Source organism: Enhydra lutris, unplaced genomic scaffold (assembly GCF_002288905.1).
Source record: "Enhydra lutris kenyoni isolate GAN:26980312 unplaced genomic scaffold, ASM228890v2 scaffoldscaffold66, whole genome shotgun sequence".
Classification (NCBI taxonomy): domain Eukaryota; kingdom Metazoa; phylum Chordata; class Mammalia; order Carnivora; family Mustelidae; genus Enhydra; species Enhydra lutris.
Window position 1 is genome coordinate 10,134,775 of NW_019154150.1, and position 21,142 is coordinate 10,155,916.

Here is a 21,142-nt window from a genome sequence, read left to right on the forward strand (position 1 = left end):
TTTTTTGTCATCTGATTGCTGAGGCTAGGACGTCTAGTAGTATGCTGAATAGCAGTGGTGATAGTGGATAGCCCTGCCATGTTCCTGACCTTAGCGGAAAGGTTCTCAGTTTTTCGCCATTGAGAATGATATTCACAGTGGGTTTTTCATAGATGGCTTTGATGATATTGAGGTATGTACCCTCTATCCCTACACTTTGAAGAGTTTTGATCAGGAAAGGATGCTGTACTTTGTCAGGTGCTTTTTCAGCATCTATTGAGAGTATCACATGGTTCTTGTTCTTTCTTTCATTAATGTATTGTATCAGATTGATTTTTTTGCGGATGTTGAACCAACCTTGCAGCCCTGGAATAAACCCCACTTGGTCATAGTGAATAATCCTTTTAATGTACTGTTGGATCCTATTGACTAGTGTTTTGGTGAGAATTTTCGCATCTGTTTTCATCAAGGATATTGGTCTGTAATTCTTTTTTTTTTTTTTAAGATTTTATTTATTTGACAGAAAGATCACAAGTAGGCAGAGAGGCAGGCAGAGAGAGAGAGAGAGGGAAGCAGGTTCCGTGCTAAGCAGAGAGCCCGATGCGAGACTCGATCTCAGGACCCTGAGATCATGATCTGAGCCGAAGGCAGCAGCTTAACCCACTGAACCACCCAGCCGCCCTGTAATTCTCTTTTTTGATGGGATCCTTGTCTGGTTTGGGGATCAAGGTAATAGTGGCCTCATAAAATGAGTTTGGAAGTTTTCCTTCCATTTATATTTTTTGGAACAATTATAGGAGAATAGGAATTAATTCTTCTTTAAATGTTTGGTCGAATTCCCCTGGGAAGCCGTCTCGCCCTGGGCTCGTTTGTTGGGAGATTTTTGATGATTGCTTCAATCTCCTTACTGGTTATGGGTCTGTTCAGGTTTTCTGTTTCTTCCTGGTTCAGTTGTGGTAGTTTATATGTCTCTAGGAATGCACCCATTTCTTCCAGGTTGTCAAATTTGCTGGTGTATAGTTGCTCATAATATGTTCTATAATTGTATTTCTTTGGTGTTGGTTGTGATCTCTCCTCTTTCATTCATGATTTTATTTATTTGGGTCCTTTCTCTTTTCTTTTTGATAAGTCTGGCTAGGGGTTTATCAGTCTTATTAAATCTTTCAAAGAACCAGTTCCTAGTTTTGTCGATTTGTTCTGTTTTGCTTTATGGGTTTCTATTACATTGATTTCTGCTCTGATCTTTATGATTTCTCTTCTCCTGCTGGGTTTAGGCTTTCTTTGTTGTTCTTTCTCCAGCTCCTTTAGGTGTAGGGTTAGGTTGTGTATTTGAGACCTTTCTTGTTTCTTGAGAAAGTCTTGTATCACTATATATTTTCCTCTCAGGACTGCCTTTGCTGTGTCCCACAGATTTTGAACCATTGTGTTTTCATTATCATTTGTTTCCATGAATTTTTTCAGTTCTTCTTTAATTTCCTGGTTGACCCATTCATTCTTTAGAAGGATGCTCTTTAGTCTCCATTTATTTGGGTTCTTTCCAAATTTCCTCTTGTGATTAAGTTCTAGCTTCAGAGCATTGTGGTCTGAAAATATGCAGGGAATGATGCCAATCTTTTGATACCAGTTGAGACCTGATTTAAGACCCAGGATGTCATCTATTCTGGAGAATGTTCTGTGTGCACTAGAGAAGAATGTGTATTCTGTTGCTTTGGGATGCAGTGTTCTGAGTATATCTTTGATGTCTATCTGGTCCAGTGTTATTTAAGGCCTTTTTTTCCTTGTTCATCTTTTGCTTAAATGATCTGTCCATTTCAGTGAGGGGAGTGTTAAAGTCCCCTACTATTATTGTATTATTGTTGATGTATTTCTTTGATTTTTGTTATTAATTGGTCTGTATAATTGGCTGCTCCCATGTTAGGGGCATAGATATTTAAAATTATTAGATCTTCTTGTTGGATAGACCCTTTGAGTATGACATAGTGTCCTTCCTCATCTCTTATTATAGTCTTTGGCTAAAATCTAATTGATCTGATAAAAGGATTGCCATCTCAGCTTTCTTTTGATGTCCATTAGCATGGTAAATTGTTTTCCACCCCCTCACTTTAAATCTGGAGGTATCTTTGGGTCTAAAATGAGTTTCTTGTACACAGCATCAATATTGATGGGTTATGGTGTTTTGTTTGCTTTGTTTTTTAAAGACTTTATTTACTTGACAGAGAGAGACAGTGAGAGAGGGGACACAAGCAGGGGGAGTGAGAGAGGAAGAAGTAGGCTTCCCCTCAGAGCAGGAAGCCCGATATGGGGCTCGATCCCAGGACCCTGGGATTATGACCTGAGCTGAAGGCAGACACCCAACAACTGAGCCACCCAGGTACCCCGGGTTTTGTTTTTTGATCCATTCTGATACTCTGTGTCTTTTGATTGGGGCATTTAGCCCATTTACATTCAGGGTAACTATTGAGAGGTATGAATTTAGTGCCATTGTACTGCCTTTAAGGTGACTATTACTGTATATTGTCTCTGTTCCTTTCTGATCTACTACTTTTAGGCTCTCTCTTTACTTAGAGGACCCTTTTCAATATTTCCTGTAGAGCTGGTTTGGTGTTTACAAATTCCTTTAGTTATTTTTTATCCTGGAAGCTTTTTATCTCTCCTTCTATTTTCAATGATAGCCTAGCTGGATATAGTATTCTTGGCTCATGTTTTTCTCATTCAGTGCTCTGAATATATCATGCCAGTTCTTTATGGCCTGCCAGGTCTCGGTGGATAAGTCTGCTGCCAATCTAATGTTTTTACCATGGTATGTTACAGACTTCTTGTCCTGGGCTGCTTTCAGGATTTTCTGTCCCTAAGACTTGTAAATTTTACTATTAGATGACTGGGTGTGGACCTATTCTTACTGATTTTGAAGGGGGTTCTCTGTGCCTCCTGGATTTTGATGCTTGTCCCCTTTGCCATATTAGGGAAATTCTCTACAATAATTCTCTCCAAAATATACCTTCTGCTCCCCTCTCTTTTCTTCTTCTGGAATCCCAATTATTCTAATGTTTTTCATTTTATGGTATCACTTATCTCTCGAATTCTCCCCTTGTGGTCCAATAGTTGTTTGCCTCTCTTTTGCTCAGCTTCTTTATTCTCCATCATTTGGTCTTCTATATCACTACTTCTCTCTTCTGCCTCATTTATCCTAGCAGTAAGAGCTTCCATTTTTGATTGCACCTCATTAATAACTTTTTTGATTTTAACTTGGTTATATTTTAGTTTATTTCTCCAGAAAGGGCTTTTCTTTCTCCAGACAGGGTTTCTCTAATATCTTCCATGCCTTTTTCAAGCCCAGCTAGCACCTTGAGAATCATCATCATTCTGAACTCTAGATCTGACATATTACCTATGTCCGTATTGATTAGGTCCCTAGCCATTGGTACTGCCTCTTGTTCTTTTTTTTTTGGTGAGTTTTTCCGCCTTGTCATTTTATCCAGATAAGAATATATGAGGGAGCGAGTAAAATACTAAAAGGGTGGCAAAGACCCCAGGAAAATGTGCTTTGACCAAATCAGAAGAGACCCCAAATCATGGGGGGAAGAAAGGAGGTAAAAAGAAGTTCAGAAAAAAAAAATTTTTTAATAAAAAAAAATATATAAAAATGAAAATATATATATGAGACTGGTGAATAGAACAGGGTCACCCACTTAATTTTGGGAGTATTTTGGTCTCTTAGAAGAAATTAGGGAGGTGACTTCTTCTTCTAAAGGATGTCAAAGTCAAAGTAGAACACTCGGTCAGGCAACTCTCTTGAGTCAGCAGCTCTGGTGGGTGCACGTTTGGTCAACAAATGAGGGTAATTTTTGTCCAGTATCCACTCAGTTGTTCCACAGAATTAGGCTCATCTCAGATTAGTAATGACAGAATTTACTCACAAAATGACTGAAGTCACAAGCAATGACTTGTGACTCCCATCATTTTGATCTATTAATTAATGAGGACAAGGAATGTTATAATTTTTTTTGCTATCATTTGAATGTGAATGTGTGTAACATTTTACCCACTATTTTATTTTATTTTATTTTATTTGGGGAACAGTCCTGGGTATCAGTGTTCATATTTTTATATGGCTTGTCCCCAGGTCATTGTTTGTTCTGGTGCATGAGATCAGTTTGGCAGACATTTGTCGATATGTTCTCTGCACAAAATGCCTGGTGCCAGGCCCTGAGGCAGAAGTGGGAGGTGAATGAGCCTGGACACCTGCTGTACAGGATACCGTGGTGGTGTGGGGAGTGTCTAGTAAGTAACTGGTGATAACATCAGGTAAAATAAAAGATATTCTGTAACAGAGGTAGAAGGCCACATCAGCCGAGCACAGGGTGAGACCTGCCGGGGACAGCTTCTGGATCATCTCCGACAACAGCCAGAGGCTGTGCACATGTGGGTTTCTGTAAAGCAGTCCAGCTTGGCACTGAGCTCCTACTCCGCTTGAGGCCATGAAGAACTAGAGGACCTGTCACGCTTCCTTCGGGTTTAGCTTTACTTGCTCCTGGGTGAGACCCAGGGCCTCCATTGAGAACACTGCTGCGTGGTGTGGCTTTGAAGCACAGAAGGATCTTGTCCCATTCTGTTGTTGGCAAAATGGCAGGGACGTGCCCACAGACTTCTGATGCTGTGGAGATAGAGGACGGGTGCAAGAGAGGTCCTGATGAGAAGTCGTGAAGAGGTCCAAGTAGCCTCCTGAAGCCCAGGGAAGAAGAGGCCCGCCTGGATGAAGGAACAACTGTGGCAGCCCCACTCTGAGCCAGCAGCCACCTCCTCCCTCCCCTGCCCAAGCTGGCAGGGCTGCACCTCAGTAGCTAGGCTGCGGCAGAGGGTTCCATGAAAAATCTGTGTGGAAAAATCTCTGGCCCTTTTTTTAGTGGATTACGCTGCTTTCTCTTTCCTCCAGTGCCTCATTATTCAAGATTATTCAATGTTCTCCAGCTTTTAAAATAATCATTTTCCGCCTACGCAGTACATCCTGTAGAGACATTGAGTTTCCAGTGGGAACAGAGGGGAACACTTCATTCTAAAAATGAAGAAAATAAGCCTCTTTTTATTGGGGGTTGGGGGACAGAGAGTGTTACAGAACTTACATAACAATATGAGAATTCACTTGTGGTGCCTAAGCTAAAAAAGGATAATGAAACTGTGGTATACAGGCTTATTGCTGTCCCCAGACCCTTCCCTGTGGTCTCCAGACCCTCTTCCTCCACCCTCCTTTATGGTGGTAGTATTTTTATTTACACACACACACACACACAGATATATTGGTAAATAAAAAAATCATATTTATGAAATACATGCATAGGATCTACACAAGAAAACACGTGAACACCTGCTTAAGAGATAGAGCATTGTGGGGTTTGTCACCTTTAAAGCTCTTAGGTGCTTCTTCTCTAAACTATCCATTTCCCTTCTCCCTTAGAGGCAACCACTATCTTACATTTTATGATTGTTATTTCTTTTTAATATAGCTTTACCACCCATATTTGTAGCCCTAAAAAAATTGTTCAGTTTGCAAGTTTTAAATTTTACATAAATGGAATCATACTGTAAGGGTTTTTTGGGGGGGGTGTGTGTGTATGTGTATATGTATGCATGTAGATATATATGTAAATGTATTATATATATCACATACACACACATTCTGTTCCTAGGATTCATCCATCTTACTACATATAGCTCTGGTTTCCTCTCCCTGTGTAGTAGATTCCCCTTGGTGACCATTACTGCACATTTGTTCATTCATTCTGCCATTGAAGGACATTTGGACTAATAGGGCCTCATCCGTGCTCTCTTCATACGCCATCTGAGGATGCTCTTGGCCCTGAGAGATTCAAGAGCTTGGAACACTGTTTGGGAAGCTTGGCTGTGGGTATATACTCAGCAGAGCTGCTTCTGGGTTATAAGATGATGAATTGTTTTTCAAAGGGGTTGGATAAATGTAGCCATTGTTGGTCCCTCCAACAGTGTATAGAAGTCGCATTTGTTTGCTTCCTCTCCAACATTTGAACCTGTGGGACTTTATACCAGTTTGGTGTTTGTGAAATGGTAGCTAATGGTGGTTTTATTTGCATCTCCCTGATTACCCTAAATTTATTTCCTCTTCCGTTAAGTGCCTCTTCTAGTTTTTTGCCCATTTTTCTCTTGGGTTCTTGGTCTTTTTGAACTGATTTGAGGAGTTGTTCATATATTCCAGATAATAATCAGCTACATGAAAACATCTTCCCCCAGTTTAGGACTTACCCATTTTCTTCTTCTTCTTCTTTTTAAACAAATACTTGTTTCATGAACAGAAATTCTTAGATTTAACATAGGCAGATTTTATGAATTGTTCTTTACAGATTGGCTTTTAAAATAACTCTGGGATAATTGAAGACATAGTCTTATATTGTCTCCTAAAATGTTCATACATAAATCCCTAGTTCTCTTGAAATTCATCTTTGGTGCATGGTATTAGATTCATGGTTTTCATGTGGGTATCAGATTGTGCCACAATTCATTGTTATTGTCAGCACATTTGGATTTAACAAGTATTATTTGCTCATAGTTCTTTCCCTTGGATCGTTCGTGGTCTGCCTGAAGAACAACCTTTACTAAGATCTTGAGTGGCCAGCTGTGTTTTATTTTGTCTAATTCATCCTCATATTGAAAAGTGGTTTTTGCTGGGTTTAAAATTCCAGATTGACAGTTACTTTTTCTTAAAGCATCAAAGGTGTTGTTCTATCATTTTTGCCTTCAGTGTTACTGCTGAAAACCCAGCTATCAGTCTTATATTTTATTACTTGGTGGGGAATCTCTCTTTTGTTTCTGCGTGCTTTTAAGATATTTCTTTAGCATCCTGCCGTATCTCTGTGTGCCAAGTGTGGGTTTTGTTGGGCTTCCTAGAACTGAGGTTTGGTGTCTTCCATCACTTCTGGAATAGTCTCAGATACTTTTGTCTTTGAAGTCTGTAAATATCATCTCCCCCTGCCCTCTCTCCCTTCTGGAACTTGAGTTACATATTTATTATCTTCCATGTTGCATAAGTCAGTTCTGTAGTTTTCTTCTCTTTGTCTCTGCGCTGCATTCTGGATAATTTCTTCAGATCTACCTACCAGTTATTATCTTGGCAACTTTGTCTCATCTGTCGTGAAGTCGGTCTTGATTTTTAATTTCAATTATTACATTTTTCATTTTTAGATATTTGGTTTCTTTTGGAGATCTTGATCATTTCTGATAGTCTCCTGCTGCTTATTCATTATTTAATCCCTCTTAAGCATACTGAACATACTTATTTTCCAGTCTCTGAACCTTTGCAGAGGTCGTTTGGTTTCTTCTGGATTCTAATTCTTGGTGCATTCTTTGTGTGTTTTGTAATTTTTTGACTGCTGGCTCCTGGTATTTTATCTGTGGGGGATAATTTGAAGACTGGACTGAAACTGAACTTCTCCACAGAGAATTTGCATTTGATTCTATCAGGGACCTGGAGGAACAGTCAGCCCTGGAATCAGGGTTAAACTAAAATCTCCATACAAGGTTTTAGGCAGCACTTAGCCGGAATCCTGGCTGCAAAAGCATGTGAGGACCGGCTCGTGGTTGCAGGTTCTCAGGGCTGTGGTTTTTTTTTTTCCTTACCCCCAACACCCAGGCTGGAGGTGGGTGGGCAGTTCGGCTCCCTTCCCTGGGGTTTCCTCTCTTTTTGCCTGCGGGTACAGCCCCTGGCGCCTCAGCTACACGTCCTGGGGAAGTGGTCTCCTATTAGACTCCCCGTTTCAAACCATTCCTACATTTTTTTTTTTCATTCCACATACCTCAGGGGCTGCAAAAACTAGCATTCGTGATCACTGAGGTTCCTCTGGGCCTTTGCGTGACACTGGCTTCAGGTCTCGCCGTACTTCTCCAGCTTCCTGCTTTGCCTCAGGGTGTGATCTTTGGGCAAAGTTTTCCTTTACCTTTGGGCAATGTTTTTGTGGCATTTTGAAAGATCAGTTGCATTTAGTCCTCATTTGTGTGTGTTTTCAGCAGGAGGTACACTACAGGCATCATGGCTCACCTGTTGTCTCTAGCTCTGGGGTTCGGTGCTTCGGGCTGTGAAGGGGTGTTGGTGGGGTGCTGTTCCTGACCGGCTCTTTCTCTTCCAGCACTCCGAGAGATGCTGCAGAACCACTCCTTTGTGGGCTGCGTGAATCCGCAGTGGGCCTTGGCACAGCATCAGACCAAGTTATACCTTCTCAACACCACCAAACTGAGGTAAACTAGTGAGCGCCTGACACGGCAGCGCTGCCCCAACAATGGTCTGGAGGCGCAGGCATGAAAAGCCAGGGACAGGGACCTGAGCTGTTTGGAAAGGTCCCAGGCTTTGGAGACAGAGATAGTTTCCAATCCAGGCTCAACCATTTACCGTTTGTGTACTGTGGGCAAGGTACTTTCCTGAACTGTGTCTCAGATTTCTCATCTGCAGATTTGGAAATCACTGGTTAACTTGCAGGGTTTTGTGAGGTTAAGAAATGACACGAGAAGCCTGATGTTTGGCAAATTCTTGGTCCTCAGTATGTGTTGACCACTGTGGTGGAACCACTGGTTGAGGGCTTAGTGCTGGTAGAGAATTCTAGCACCTGCTGTGTGCAGCGGGGTACTGTGAGAAAGAAGACCCATAGGGAATGTCGCCAAGGCTTATTCTCACCACCACACAAGCCAGCAGGATTGACAAGCTGTGCCATTTGCCCAGTAGGTAGCCAGTGACCTATTGATTTTTCCCAGAGACCTTGGTGGATGAGCTCCTAAGGAGTATAGAAGCTGTATCAGATGTGTTCTCAGTTAGGTACAGATGGGAGGGCGCTGCCACCCTGCACCTACTAGACGTTGCCTGGCCACTGCAGGGCCCTTTCCCACAAGCCCGTGAGCAAGGCAGCTGCCATACATTGCTTGGGGGTACACACAAGATAAGAACTAATTTCCTCCCTTACAAAAAAACTGCCCAGCCCAGAGCTGACTGTGGCACGCACACCCCTATGGATATTCAGAACTCATGCCTTTGGGGCTGTTTTGGTGCAGCTCTGTTCAAGATCCTTTGTCTTCACTTTGAGAATCCTTTGACTTATGCATGGGGCTGTCTCTTATTAATGTGTTGGGAATTCTGCTGCCCTTGTTCCTTCTTTTCCATCACGTGTAAGTACATTTCCAAGGCTCCAAACACATTGTGTTCAGATTCTTTCATTTTACAAACAGAAAGCCAGGTTAGTCCCAAGAATTTCAGCTATTAATAAATGTGAATGGTTTCCCAGTGAGAAGGTAAAAGAAACAGATTGAAAACCAGGTTCAGAGTACAGAACCTGGATTCAACACCTTCCTTTTCCACCTTATTAACTCTGACCCAGGACAAGTCAGGTACTCACTGGGTGCCTCACTTCCCACCCTCATAACACAGGTGTAGCAGAAGCCTTGTCTGCTTTGACTGATAACGAGAAGTCTTTAAACAGACCTATGTGGTTCCGACTGCTTAAGAACCCTAAAGGACCATTTATTTGAGCTCCATGTTGGGTAAGGAGGTCAGTGTGCTGGATACCTCTCAGCTGGCTCTGCAGTGCTGCCAGCCAGTGCATCACCCTACACCAAACACCCGGGTGGTCTGATTCGGCCTTGTGTCCGCTTGGGATTATTTAGCAAGTCTCCTGCCGTCCCTATGCACTCCATACCATTTTTAATGGTGAGTTGTTTAAAAAAAAAAAAAAAAGTGATTTATAGGATTCTTTGTAAGTGGAGAAGTAAGCAAAATTTCTTAGCGCTCTCAGCCGCATGTGGAGGCCTATGAGCCAGAGCCCTGACTGGAGCACACAGCAGGTCCGGCTCCTTAGAGGAGAGGGACATCTTGTAGATGGTCAGGACGGCTCCACAGCGCTTCCCATGTGTGTTGCAGGGGTTCTTTCTCCCATTTGTCCTGACTGCTTAGCTGTCAAGCATGGATTCAGCGTTTCCTTAAAGTCACTTCATTTTTATTTTCAGTGAAGAACTGTTCTACCAGATACTCATTTATGATTTTGCCAATTTTGGTGTTCTCAGGCTCTCGGTAAGTTTACTTCCTGCTTCTCCCTTCTGAAACTTCCAACACCTGGTCATATCTGAAAATAATAGCTCTACCCCAATATCTGATTTGTAGTATATTGGGTTTTTCTAAATATGCCAAAGATAGTGTCTGTATTATATGATTTGTATATGGAAGGATCTTTAGTTATAACACAGTTTTATACGAAGCTGAACAGTTATTTGGTAGACAGCTTAAACGAAGGTTTATTATTATGTTGGTTAATACACACCTACTTAAGAAAACTTGTAAAGAGATAAAAAGAGAAATAAACATTTCCTAAAGCCTATGACCCAAATACAACCAACCCCAGCTGACAGAATTAGGTCATTTCTTCCGAGACCTTTTTCATTGCTTAATTTTAATTTAGAAATAAAATCAGACTATTTATGTAGTTTCATATCATCGTTGTACAGCTGATATAACTCTATAAAAAAGCCAACTGGTATTTTCATTGGGATTGTCTTGAATCTATAGAACAATTGGAGAGGAAATCTTTTGTTAGATTTATCCCTTAACATCCCACATTTTTTATGCTATTATATAAATGGCATTTTAAATAATGTCCAGTTGTTTGTTGCTAGTATATAGAAACGAAGTGTTTATGTACATTGATCTTGTACCTTGCAACCTTGCCAAACTCATTTAGTAGTGCTGGTAGTTTTCTTACAGATTTCCATCAGTTTCTACATGGATGATTACACCCTCTCTGTATAAAGGCAGGTTTATTTTTCCTGTCCAATCTGGATGGCTTTTCTTTTTCTTGCCTAATTGCACTGGCTAGACCCTTAGTACAATGTTGAATAGAAGTGGTAAGAATGGAAATCCTTCTCTTATTGCTGATCTTATGGGGAAACACATTTAGTCTTTCCAAAGTAAGTATGTTTTTTGCTGTAGGTGAGATGAGATGTCCTTTATGACGTTGAGGAAGTTTCCTTCTGTTCCTTATTTGCTGACAGTTACTTTTATTCAGGAATGGATACTCAGTTTTTTCAAATGCCTTTTCTGCATCTGTCAAGAGATAATTGCGTGATATTCTTTTTTTAATTTCTTAATATAATGAATTACATTGATTTTAATTTTAAAATCCAATCTTGCATTCCTGGAATGAACCCTGCTTATACATGATGTATTACTTTTTTTTACATATTATTGAAATTGATTTGTCAGAATTTCATTTATAGTTGCTTCATATATGTTCATGAATGATACTGGTTTTTATTTTTCCTATAGTCTTTGATTTTGGTATCAGCATTAATGCTGGCTTCATAGAATGAGTTGGGAGCTATCTATCCTCTCCTTTTCCATCATCTGAAAGAGTTTATATAGAATTGTATAGAATTTATTCTTTAAATGTCTGGTAGAATTCATCAGTGAGTGAAGCCATCTGGGCCTGGAGATTTCCTCGTGGGAAGGTTTTTAACTTCAAATTCAGTTTCTTTCATAGATAACTATTCAGGTTATCTTTTTTCTTCTTGACAGAGCTTTGCTTTTGGTTTCTTTCAAGGAATTTGTCCATTGAAGTTTTTGAATTTATTGGCAGGAAGTTGTTCATAGTATTTTTCATAATTCTTTTAATATCTAGATCCTCTCTCATTCTTAATATTGGTGATGTGTGCCCTCTTTTTAACCTGATCAGTCTGGTTAGAAGCTTACCAATTTTTATTGCTCTCAAAGAACTTTTTGTATCATTGATTTTTCTCTTGATTTTCTGTTTTCTAGTCCATTGATATTTACTTCCTTTCTACTTATTTTGGGTTTAATTTGCTTTCCTGTTACAAATTTCTTAAGGTAGAAACTGAGGTTATTGATTTGATGTCATTCTTTTCTAATATAGGTGTTAAGTGCTAATAAACTGTTGGGTCCTTTCATTGACTTCTCTATTATGAGAAAATAGGAACAGTGTTCTGTGGGTTTATAACATGTATGTTATAATGTAACATACATGTTCTATGTATAACATTATATGTTAAAATGTATGACCATAGTAACATCAGATGGGGAGACATGGAAGAAAATTTAGACATCTTTTTAACCATGTATTTCAGTCTTCTTCCTAAACAGATGACTTACCTGAGATGTCACTGAACTGGTTCTCCCCTCCCCTTGCGTTCATTATCAGTGCATGGGAGGGCAGTGCCTCCACATGGCCTCCCCCTTCCCACCTGTTTGGCAGGCTGGCATATCCTCTCTGCTGAAACGGCCACTAGTGAGGAGAAGGAAGAGGTTTCCTTTTCAGGTGTTTTCCTTGTGGGAGATGGGGAGCAATGTTAGATTTGGGGTTTCTCAGCTGCTTTCATGATCATGGCTTTGTGGTTTTCACACAGGCACATCTCATTTTATTCTGTGCTTCATTGCACGTCACAGACCTTGCATTTCTACAAATTCAAGGTCTGTGGCAACACTACAGTGAGCAAGTCTTTTGGCACCATCTTTCTGACAGCATTTGCTCACTTCATGTCTCTGTGTTACATTTTGGTAATTCTGGCAATATTTCAAACTTTTTTTATTATTATTGTATTTGTGTATAATTACAAACTGTGATCAGTGATAATAATTCACTGGAAGCTCAGATGGTTAGCATTTTTTAGCAGTAATTGTTTTTCCAGAAGCACACGTTTTTTTTTTTTTTCCTTCACTTTTTGCATTTAAATTCAATTAATTAACATTAATGTATTACTTGTTTCAGGGGCACAGGTCTGTGGATTATCAGTCTTATTTAACACCCAGTGCTCATTACAACACGTACCCTCCCCAGTGTCCATCATCCAGTTACCCCATCTCTCCACCCCCCTCCCTCCAGCAACCCTCTGTTTCATGTTTCCTACGTTTGTCTCCCTCTCAGATTTCATCTTGTTCCATTTTTTCCTCTCTTCCCTGTATGATCCTCTGCCTTGATTCTTAAATTCTGTATATCAGTAAGATCATATAATTGTCTTTCTCTGATTGACTTATTTAACTTAGCATAGTCCAGTTCCATCCATGTTGTTGCAAATGGCAAGATTTCAGGTTTTTTGATGGCTGGGTAATATTCCATTGTATATATATACACCACATCTTCTTTAGCCATTCATCTGTCAGTGGACATCTGGGCTCTTTCCATAGTTTGGCTATTGTGGACCTTGCTGCTATCAACATTGGGGTGCAGGTGCCCCTTTTGACCATTTCATTTGTATCTTTGGGCTAAATACTGAGCAATGAAATTGCTGGGTCATAGGGTAGCTCTGTTTTCAACCTTCTGAGGAACCTTCATACTGTTTTCCAGAGTGGCTGCACCAGCTTGCATTCCCACCAGCAGTGTAGGAGGGTTCCCCTTTCTCTGCATCCTCGCCAGCATCTGTCATTTCCTGACTTGTTAATTTTAGCCACTCTGACTGGTGTGAGGTGGTATCACATTGTGGTTTTGATTTGTATTTCCCTAATGCCGAGTGATGTGGAGCACTTTTTCATGTGTGTGTTGGCCATCTGGATGTCTTCTTTGCAGAAATATCTGTTCATGTCCTCTGCCCATTTCTTGATTGGATTATTTGTTCTTTGGGTGTTGAGTTTGGTAAATTCTTTATAGATTTTGGATACTAGCCTTTTATCTGATACGTCACTTGCAAATTTCTTCTTCCGATACTGCCAGTTGGCTTTTGGTTTTGTCGATGGTTTCCTTTGCTGTGCAAAAGCTTTTTATCTTAAGTTCCAATAGTTCATTTTTGCCTTTGTTTCCATTGCCTTTGGAGATGGGTCTAGCAAGTAGTTGCTGTGGCAGAGGTTGAAAAGGTTGCCTGTGGATTTTGATGGATTCCTGTCTCACATTTAGGTCTTTCATCCATTTGGGTCTGTTTTTGTGCGTGGTGTAAGAAAATGGTCCAATTTCATCCTTCTGCATGTGGCTGCCCAATTTTCCCAGCACCTTTTATTGAAGAGACTTTTTTTTCCATTGGACATTCTTTCCTGCTTTGTAGAAGATTAGTTGACCATAGAGTTGAGTGTCCATTTCTGGGCTCTCTGTTCTGTTCCATTGGTCTATGTGTCTGTTTATGTGCCAGTACCATACTGTCTTGATGATTGCAGCTGAAAAGTTTTAGTTAAGGTATGTGCATTGTTTTTTTAGATATAATCTATTTCGTATTTCATAAACAGGATATATGTGTGTAAACGTAACTTTTATGTGCACTGGGAAACCAGAAAATTCATTTGACTAACTATACAGTGATACTCCTTTACTGTAGCAGTCTGGAACCAAACCAGTACCTCCAAGGTATACCTGTGGTAGTTTTGTGGGAAGGAATTCAGGCTTCACTTGGAGGCACTGTTAGCGTGGTCTCTCTTCTAGGAGCCAGCACCGCTGTTTGACCTGGCCATGCTAGCCTTGGATAGTCCTGAGAGTGGCTGGACGGAGGAAGATGGTCCCAAAGAAGGACTTGCCGAGTACATTGTTGAGTTTCTGAAGAAGAAGGCTGAGATGCTCACAGACTATTTCTCTTTGGAAATCGATGAGGTGTGTAACAGCCATTTGTATTCCTCTGTTGTATTCCTCAGGTAAGAGCCAAGTACTGTAGTTGGTCCTCAGTCAGGGTGAGAAGGCGACCCACCCTTGTGAGAAACAGCACGAGACATCCATTCACATCCTCACCCCCTATTTTCATGTCTAGGTTACACCACCTTTTTCTCATCCAGTCATGCCCATTCCTGTTCCCAGGGTGAAGGATCCCGACAAGAGAGAGCTGAATCCCACAGTCCCTACGGGCCACAGTGAATGAGATGATGCCAGGCCACTTGCTTTGTTTCTTCCTCTTATGCTTAATCTTTGGGGCTTTCCATATTCTCTGTATTCTTTAGTTGGTGAGCATATTGAAAAAAGAAGTTGTTCTGCTTCATGTCAGTACAAAAAGCTTTTTAAGTGCTTTGCTCTCCTACTCCTGGTGCCCAGCCAAGTCAAGCACCTGGTTGCCCAAAGTGTGGGCATGTGGATAAGACCTGGAGGGAGCACTGGGGAAATGGAACTTGATTAAACTGTAACAGTTTATTTCTTGTTTCCTTGTTGTGGCCTTTTCTTCACAACCAGGAAGGGAACCTGACTGGATTGCCCCTGCTGATCGACAACTATGTGCCTCCTTTGGAAGGTCTGCCTATCTTCATTCTTCGACTAGCCACGGAGGCAAGTGGTCAAGCTGTTTTTAATATGGGGGTACCTGCGTGTGGGCTTGGGGGAGAGGGCATGGGGCCACACCTTCATATGGAATGATGGAAAGGGTAAAACAGCTTGACGGCCCCCCCCTTATCCCACCTACCCCAGCAGTATTCAGCAGTTCCAGTTTACAGATTTAATGCCTAAAATGTTACATGTAAAAAGCTTTAAGTAGTCTGTGACCTTGTCTTGGAAATGAAATGTGTTTACTAAAGCAGGTACCTATGCTGAGGTATTAAATTCTCTCTTTGGACCAGGTGAACTGGGATGAAGAGAAGGAATGTTTTGAAAGCCTCAGTAAAGAATGTGCTATGTTTTACTCCATTCGGAAGCAGTATGTATCTGAGGAGTCGACCCTCTCAGGCCAGGAGGTACTGTAGTGACGCACAAGAGCACCTGGGAAGGGGCTGGGCTCTCATACAATGTTTAGGAAATGAAACTTGCTGCCTCTGAATTCCTAGGATTTCACTGCACATAAGGTTTAAACATAATGGTCAGCTTTTATTCATGAATTCTGCTTCCTTCTGATGGTTTGGAAGGTCCCTCTAGAATGATCCCAGTACCTGTCAAACGTGAAAGCACAAGCTGTCACAGTGAGAGCTGGGAGGCCGAGCTGGATGACCCAGGGCTAGTGAGCCCTCGTCTCCTGTCGTTAGCCCTCCAGCACACAGCCCCAGTCTCCCCACGCTTGTTTAGCTTTGGCTCATTTAATCTGACCACTGCTCTGCCAGGAGAACAGGGCAGTACTAAGGTCGGATCCCTAGCTTTTCTTACAGACCTTTCTGTACACAGAAAGGGCTTGGGTGACTGCACTTCCTACTGAACATCCTAGTCCATCATAGTCCAGATCAGATGTTACGTTAGATCCTGCTACAATCCACAGTTCCTCCCAAATGGAAACAAAGTTCCATGGGAGAAAGTCTCTGCCTTCTCTTCCTGTTGTCACCTCTCACGTTTGGGGCTGTAGGATCCCTGAGATTGAGCAGAGAGATGTTTCACCAGCATTAGGAAAAGAGCAGATTGTAATGAGTAAGACTTCCAGGTCCAGTACAGGTCAGCTGGGAAACCACAAATGCTGGGATGTGAGTAGGCCAAATAGGGAGGCTTGTGACCTCTAACACGTCTTTTGCCAGGGGGAAGTGTCCGGCTCCTCTGCAAACCCCTGGAAGCGGACTGTGGAACACGTTGTCTATAAAGCCTTCCGCTCACACCTTCTGCCTCCTAGACATTTCACAGAAGATGGAAATATCCTACAGCTTGCTAACCTGCCCGATCTGTACAAAGTCTTCGAGAGGTGCTAACCACACTCACTTGTGGACTCTGGGCTGTGCGGTTCTTGCATTGTGTCTTGATGAGGGTAGGTCTTATAGTTGACGACTCCCATTTACCCTCTAACTAGTAGCACTCTTTCACGCTTGGTGGAGTGACCAGAAATAAATTGTCAAATGTGTCCCAACATGATTGATTTAGTTTCACTACACTTGAAAGATTTTCTAGATCCATTTTCACCTATAGTATACCTGATTGTGTTGAAGAATCCAAAAGTAGTTTGAAAGCCCTCTGGGCATCTGAATTCTAAAAAGGCCTTGGAGATTTTATAGATCTTGCTCTGGTTTGAGGCTTTGGCATTCTAATTTCTGATATCAGCAGGTAAGAATTACATTGGTTCATATGCCTTTGGAAAAAGGTGCCGAACATACAAGAGGCTCTGGTGACACTGAGTTTGGAGAAAGCTGAATTGATAATCTGTTACTACATACCTAACCAAAGCTAATTAATTTGTAATGAAAAAAAAACATGCGAGAAGACAGCAGTCCTTACGGAGTTTTTAACTGGTATGCACCTAAGTAAGCCCCCTTTGTTAATGGATCTGAATCCTACCAGCTTAAGATAAAGTTCTAGTTATTCTTGTCTGAAGGATGACATAAAATTATAAACTTAAGCTGTAGGTGCCATTACAATAAGCTGCCTTAACACTAGCCTGCATTAACAGAAATGTGCATTGAGCACGGGGAGGAAGAACGCCCACAGTCCTGAGGTACAATCCAGATTACAAGACTCAGTGAAGAATGTTCCATGAGAAAGAACAGGGAACTCTACCTAATGAAGACATGGAGCCATTCCCTTTGGAAGAGAACAGGACAACAGGAGACAAATTTGTTGTACCACAAAAGGGGCAAGGTCAGGTTCTACCACATAGAACTTCCAAAAAGTCAAAGGGCGGCTCAGTAGTGGGGCTCAGTGAGCCCAGTGGGGCACAGGCTAAGCAGCCCCCAGCCTGACTCCAGGACCTCACCCTCTCTCCCTCTCTCCTATCTCCCACATGGGTGATTGCTGCTAGGACTGAAGAGAATTTATAGGAAATCCCCTCCATTCAGGACAGTGGTTTCCATATTTTAAAATTAAAAGGCTCATTGCTCTGAAGAAGGGGGTAATTTGTAGAGATTTTCTTCACATTCAAGTTAGCTGTAGCATCTAGTTTCAAGTCAGCTTTATTTATCTCATGTGCCTTTAATTCACTAGACTTCTCCCAGCCTTGGTTCTGAAGATACAGCCACCATCTCCACAAAACCACCTTGATTCTGAGGGCAAAAGCGAATCACAAATCCTGCAGAGTGGCCACACTCGATGATAAAAGCCCCTTGAACTGGGTGCCTTTAAAGATGAAACTGACTGGATTCTTAAAAAGCTGTATCCAGATTGTTCTCCTTGGGGAGGAAACAAAAGCAGAGGGGCAAGATCAGAGGCATGGCTGTGGCTGCCCTAAGGTGTTTTAAAAGCTCCTCTAACAAAAATGAATGTGTCAGTAGCCAGCTGTGGTCAGCAAGAGGGTGCGTTTTAATAGAGTCTTCAGGCCGACCTCCCGCCTGCCTGCTCCCCCCACCCCGCCGGACTTGTCTGAGGTTCCATTCCACAAAGCAGCAGCAGATGAGATACTTTACATGAGATACAGCACAGCTGATGTTGAAGATGAAGGGCCCTGCTCTTACTTTAAGAGTGTTAGGCTTTGGACTTGCCCGACCACATGCAATAAAGCAAGTTTTATATACACTCCCCATATCTTTTCTAACATTTCTTATATAAATTTAAATATTTTACAAAAAAAGTCTTTTTCCTCCAAACATAGAAATTTGAGTGAAACATATATTCCCCACCTGTGAACTCGGTTCTTCACTAAAATATAAATGCTATCTGAAATCAAGGGTAAGTGTCTTTTGACCGCTGGAGATGACTGCAGTCTGAATTGCACCGTGGAGAAGGCACTTGTGTTTTCCGAGGTCTCCAGCTGAGTTATCTCATTGGGCACTCACAGAGTCACTGTCCTCCGGAACCCGTGCCAAGGCCTTCGAGTGCCCAGTCACTGAGGCAGTTGGGGAAAAGTGGTGAGTAAACTTGATTCTAAAATTATGGAAATAAAAAATAAAAACAGCATGGACCAGTTCTTAGTCTAGAATCAAACTATGAACGAAATCCAAAAAGTGTTCATTCATGAAGATTCAAACCTGTTTCATTCTCTCATAAATTATAAAATACAAAGGTGGCTATTTTAATGACAAAACTCAAACAGTACTGAAGGGGGTCTGTGTCAATGGACAAAAAGTCAGTCCCTCTGGGAGGGGCCCCAGGAGCAGCACCCGGGCCGGAGGGTGGCCTCCTACTGCTGGGCCAGAAGTGCTGTCCTGTTGGCCTTCATCTTCTCCAGCCGCTTGGCCAGGTGGCTGTTGGTCATCTCCATCTCCTCAATCTTGTCCAGTGCTGTTCGTAACTGCAGACAGGGAGAGCCAGGTCATTTCACATGGTTACACGTGAACTCCAGTGCCACCTGAGCACCTTCCACCATGCCCCGCCCCCCCCCCCCCAAGAATAGAAGTGCTGCCAGCTTGGCCTTGCACGGCACCCCGTGTCCTCAGCTTTCTTCTGCCAGCTGGCGGTGCCCAGCAGGGACACTGAGCCTCAATCCCAGGAAGGGCAGACAAGCAGGGGGAGAGACCGACCAGCTCTACAACAGAAGGGAGACCTGTCCTTTCTCTTAGTTTCTAATTGACCAAAGCCTAAAAGTAAATGGCAGTCACTGTGCAGGTCAAAAACCAACACCAAAGAGGAAGAGCCTCCATGGATCTTCCCTTAAGACTTGGACCCAGGATTCAGTTCCTCGGGCAGCGAAGGATCTTTTCTTTGAGCATGCAACAGCAGGTACCTCTCGCTGTAGCTTCCTCTTTTCCGCCTTCAGTTCATCCTCCACCTTCTCGGCATTCTCCGCGGCGGTCTTATACCTCAGCACCTGGCCCTCGAGCCGGCTGATCTGTCAACAAGAGAAGGCGAGCCTCTGCTAGTGAGCTCCGGGAGCCCCTTTCTCGAAGCCACATGGAAACACAGCGTCATTACAAATCCCAAGTCATCCCCTCACGGTGAGTCATAGGGCCTCTCAGAACCCAACGGCTATTTATAGATCAAGAAATGTCCCCGGAGAGGATTACAGCTGGAGAGTCATTACAGAGTCCATTTCCCATGTTAAGTTTATGATGAACATATTATTTAAGTGCCAAATTAACATTGCAGGACAAGATTCACTAAATGGAAAAGCATTTGGACTTTCTGAAATGTGCAATAAGGGATTTTCAAACTACAGTCTTCCTAAAGTCTCTTGAAATAATCTGGAAAAAACAATTATATCTCAGTCTTGTGCATTTTTACAACTAACAAAAGGCTGAAGTGTCCTGCCAGGTTTTCTCTGCTGGCTTTTCTACTTTAAGAGAGAGCTTTTACAGAGACCCCACTACAGAGACAGCCAAGGAAAGTTGGGTACCCCTGGAACTGGCCACTCAGATGCAGGAAGTTGCAAAGGGAGTGTGAATCACTTCGTAGCGTGCTGAACAAGTACTTACACTCTGCTCCAATGTGGTTATATCCTGTTCTGCCTTTGAAAGCTTAAATTTATATTCACTAATTTGTCTATTGGCATCTCCTAGAAGAGAAGAGAATAGTGAATCACCTGTCAGCAGCTGTGACCTCAGGCAGTGACAACCTCTGCAGCCCAGGAGGGGACAGTACAGTGGAAGGAGACAAAGCGCAAATGCCCACGGGGCGGCCACAGCACCTCTGTAGCCTGGGCTCCAGAACAGCTCTCCTGCCAGAAGCTCTAACACCTGATCCCAGCATCCCTTGGACCAGGGAGTTGGAAGAAAATGTGACTCTTCATGCTATGGTGGGGGGAGGCTGACCACTGACCCTGTCAGTGCATCGGTGGCCCCCGCCAACCTTACGTGCTACCCTTCCCCCAGGAGCCTCCAGTTTCCCTCACCTTCCTGCCTCCCAGGCTCCCTTCTGCTGCCACACCTCCAGGACCTTCCTTCCCCACCTCTGACTCATGTCCTCAGCATGCCTCTATTTAGTCTCCTGTAACTTCACCTTCCCTGTCATGTTTTTAATGGCTTTTCTAACATGATCATGCCTTCTAAACACTGTACATTAGAAGAGGGGCCCTGGCTCTGCCATCCTCAAGTCTACCTCTGTATCTCGCCAAGGGCTTTGGGCATGTACTTAATAAACATTTGCTCAAAGAAATGCTTTTCAGTAACATTGTGATAATGTGATGAGTAGACTTCTAAATCATTAGTTGTACTTCTGACCTAAGAAGTCATTTAAAATAAGAAGTTTGAAAATTCACTCCAGCAAACCAAATTTCACAAAAATCACCTGAAATGATTATAGGGTAGGAATCATAAGGCCTATAGGAGATAAACCAAATCTAAGCTATCTAACTTAAGAACCTTTCTACTTTTCCACATCACTGAGGTTATAACTACTTATATAATCTTCAGGCAGAGGTTCTTCTCACAGGTAGTTACTGTTACCTGGAAAGTAATGATGCTATAAAACTGTCTTCCCAAAGG

The 21,142-nt window shown here is 42.3% G+C and overlaps 2 protein-coding genes across 12 annotated transcripts in view; one reads left to right on the forward strand and one right to left on the reverse strand.

The window, feature by feature from the left end:
- The window catches only part of LOC111159091 (mutL homolog 1), a 49,576-nt gene extending 32,878 nt beyond the window's left edge, over window positions 1-16,698 (forward strand). For 6 of the 9 annotated variants that reach the window (XM_022521481.1, XM_022521483.1, XM_022521487.1 and 3 more), the window contains 6 exons: window positions 8,130-8,238; window positions 9,991-10,054; window positions 14,394-14,558; window positions 15,126-15,218; window positions 15,506-15,619; window positions 16,382-16,698. In XM_022521481.1, coding sequence (XP_022377189.1) covers window positions 8,130-8,238; window positions 9,991-10,054; window positions 14,394-14,558; window positions 15,126-15,218; window positions 15,506-15,619; window positions 16,382-16,549 — 713 coding nt within the window. In that variant the 3' untranslated portion in view covers window positions 16,550-16,698. The remainder of the gene's footprint in view (window positions 1-8,129; window positions 8,239-9,990; window positions 10,055-14,393; window positions 14,559-15,125; window positions 15,219-15,505; window positions 15,620-16,381) is intronic. The other 3 variants (XM_022521482.1, XM_022521484.1, XM_022521485.1) reach the window with 3 other exon arrangements.
- A 1,365-nt stretch (window positions 16,699-18,063) lies between these two features.
- LOC111159092 (LRR binding FLII interacting protein 2) overlaps window positions 18,064-21,142 on the reverse strand; it is a 105,417-nt gene continuing 102,338 nt past the window's right edge. For all 3 annotated transcript variants that reach the window (XM_022521492.1, XM_022521491.1, XM_022521490.1), the window contains 3 exons: window positions 20,135-20,214; window positions 19,447-19,551; window positions 18,064-19,014 (listed from right to left, as the gene is read on the reverse strand). In XM_022521492.1, coding sequence (XP_022377200.1) covers window positions 18,904-19,014; window positions 19,447-19,551; window positions 20,135-20,214 — 296 coding nt within the window. In that variant the 3' untranslated portion in view covers window positions 18,064-18,903. The remainder of the gene's footprint in view (window positions 19,015-19,446; window positions 19,552-20,134; window positions 20,215-21,142) is intronic.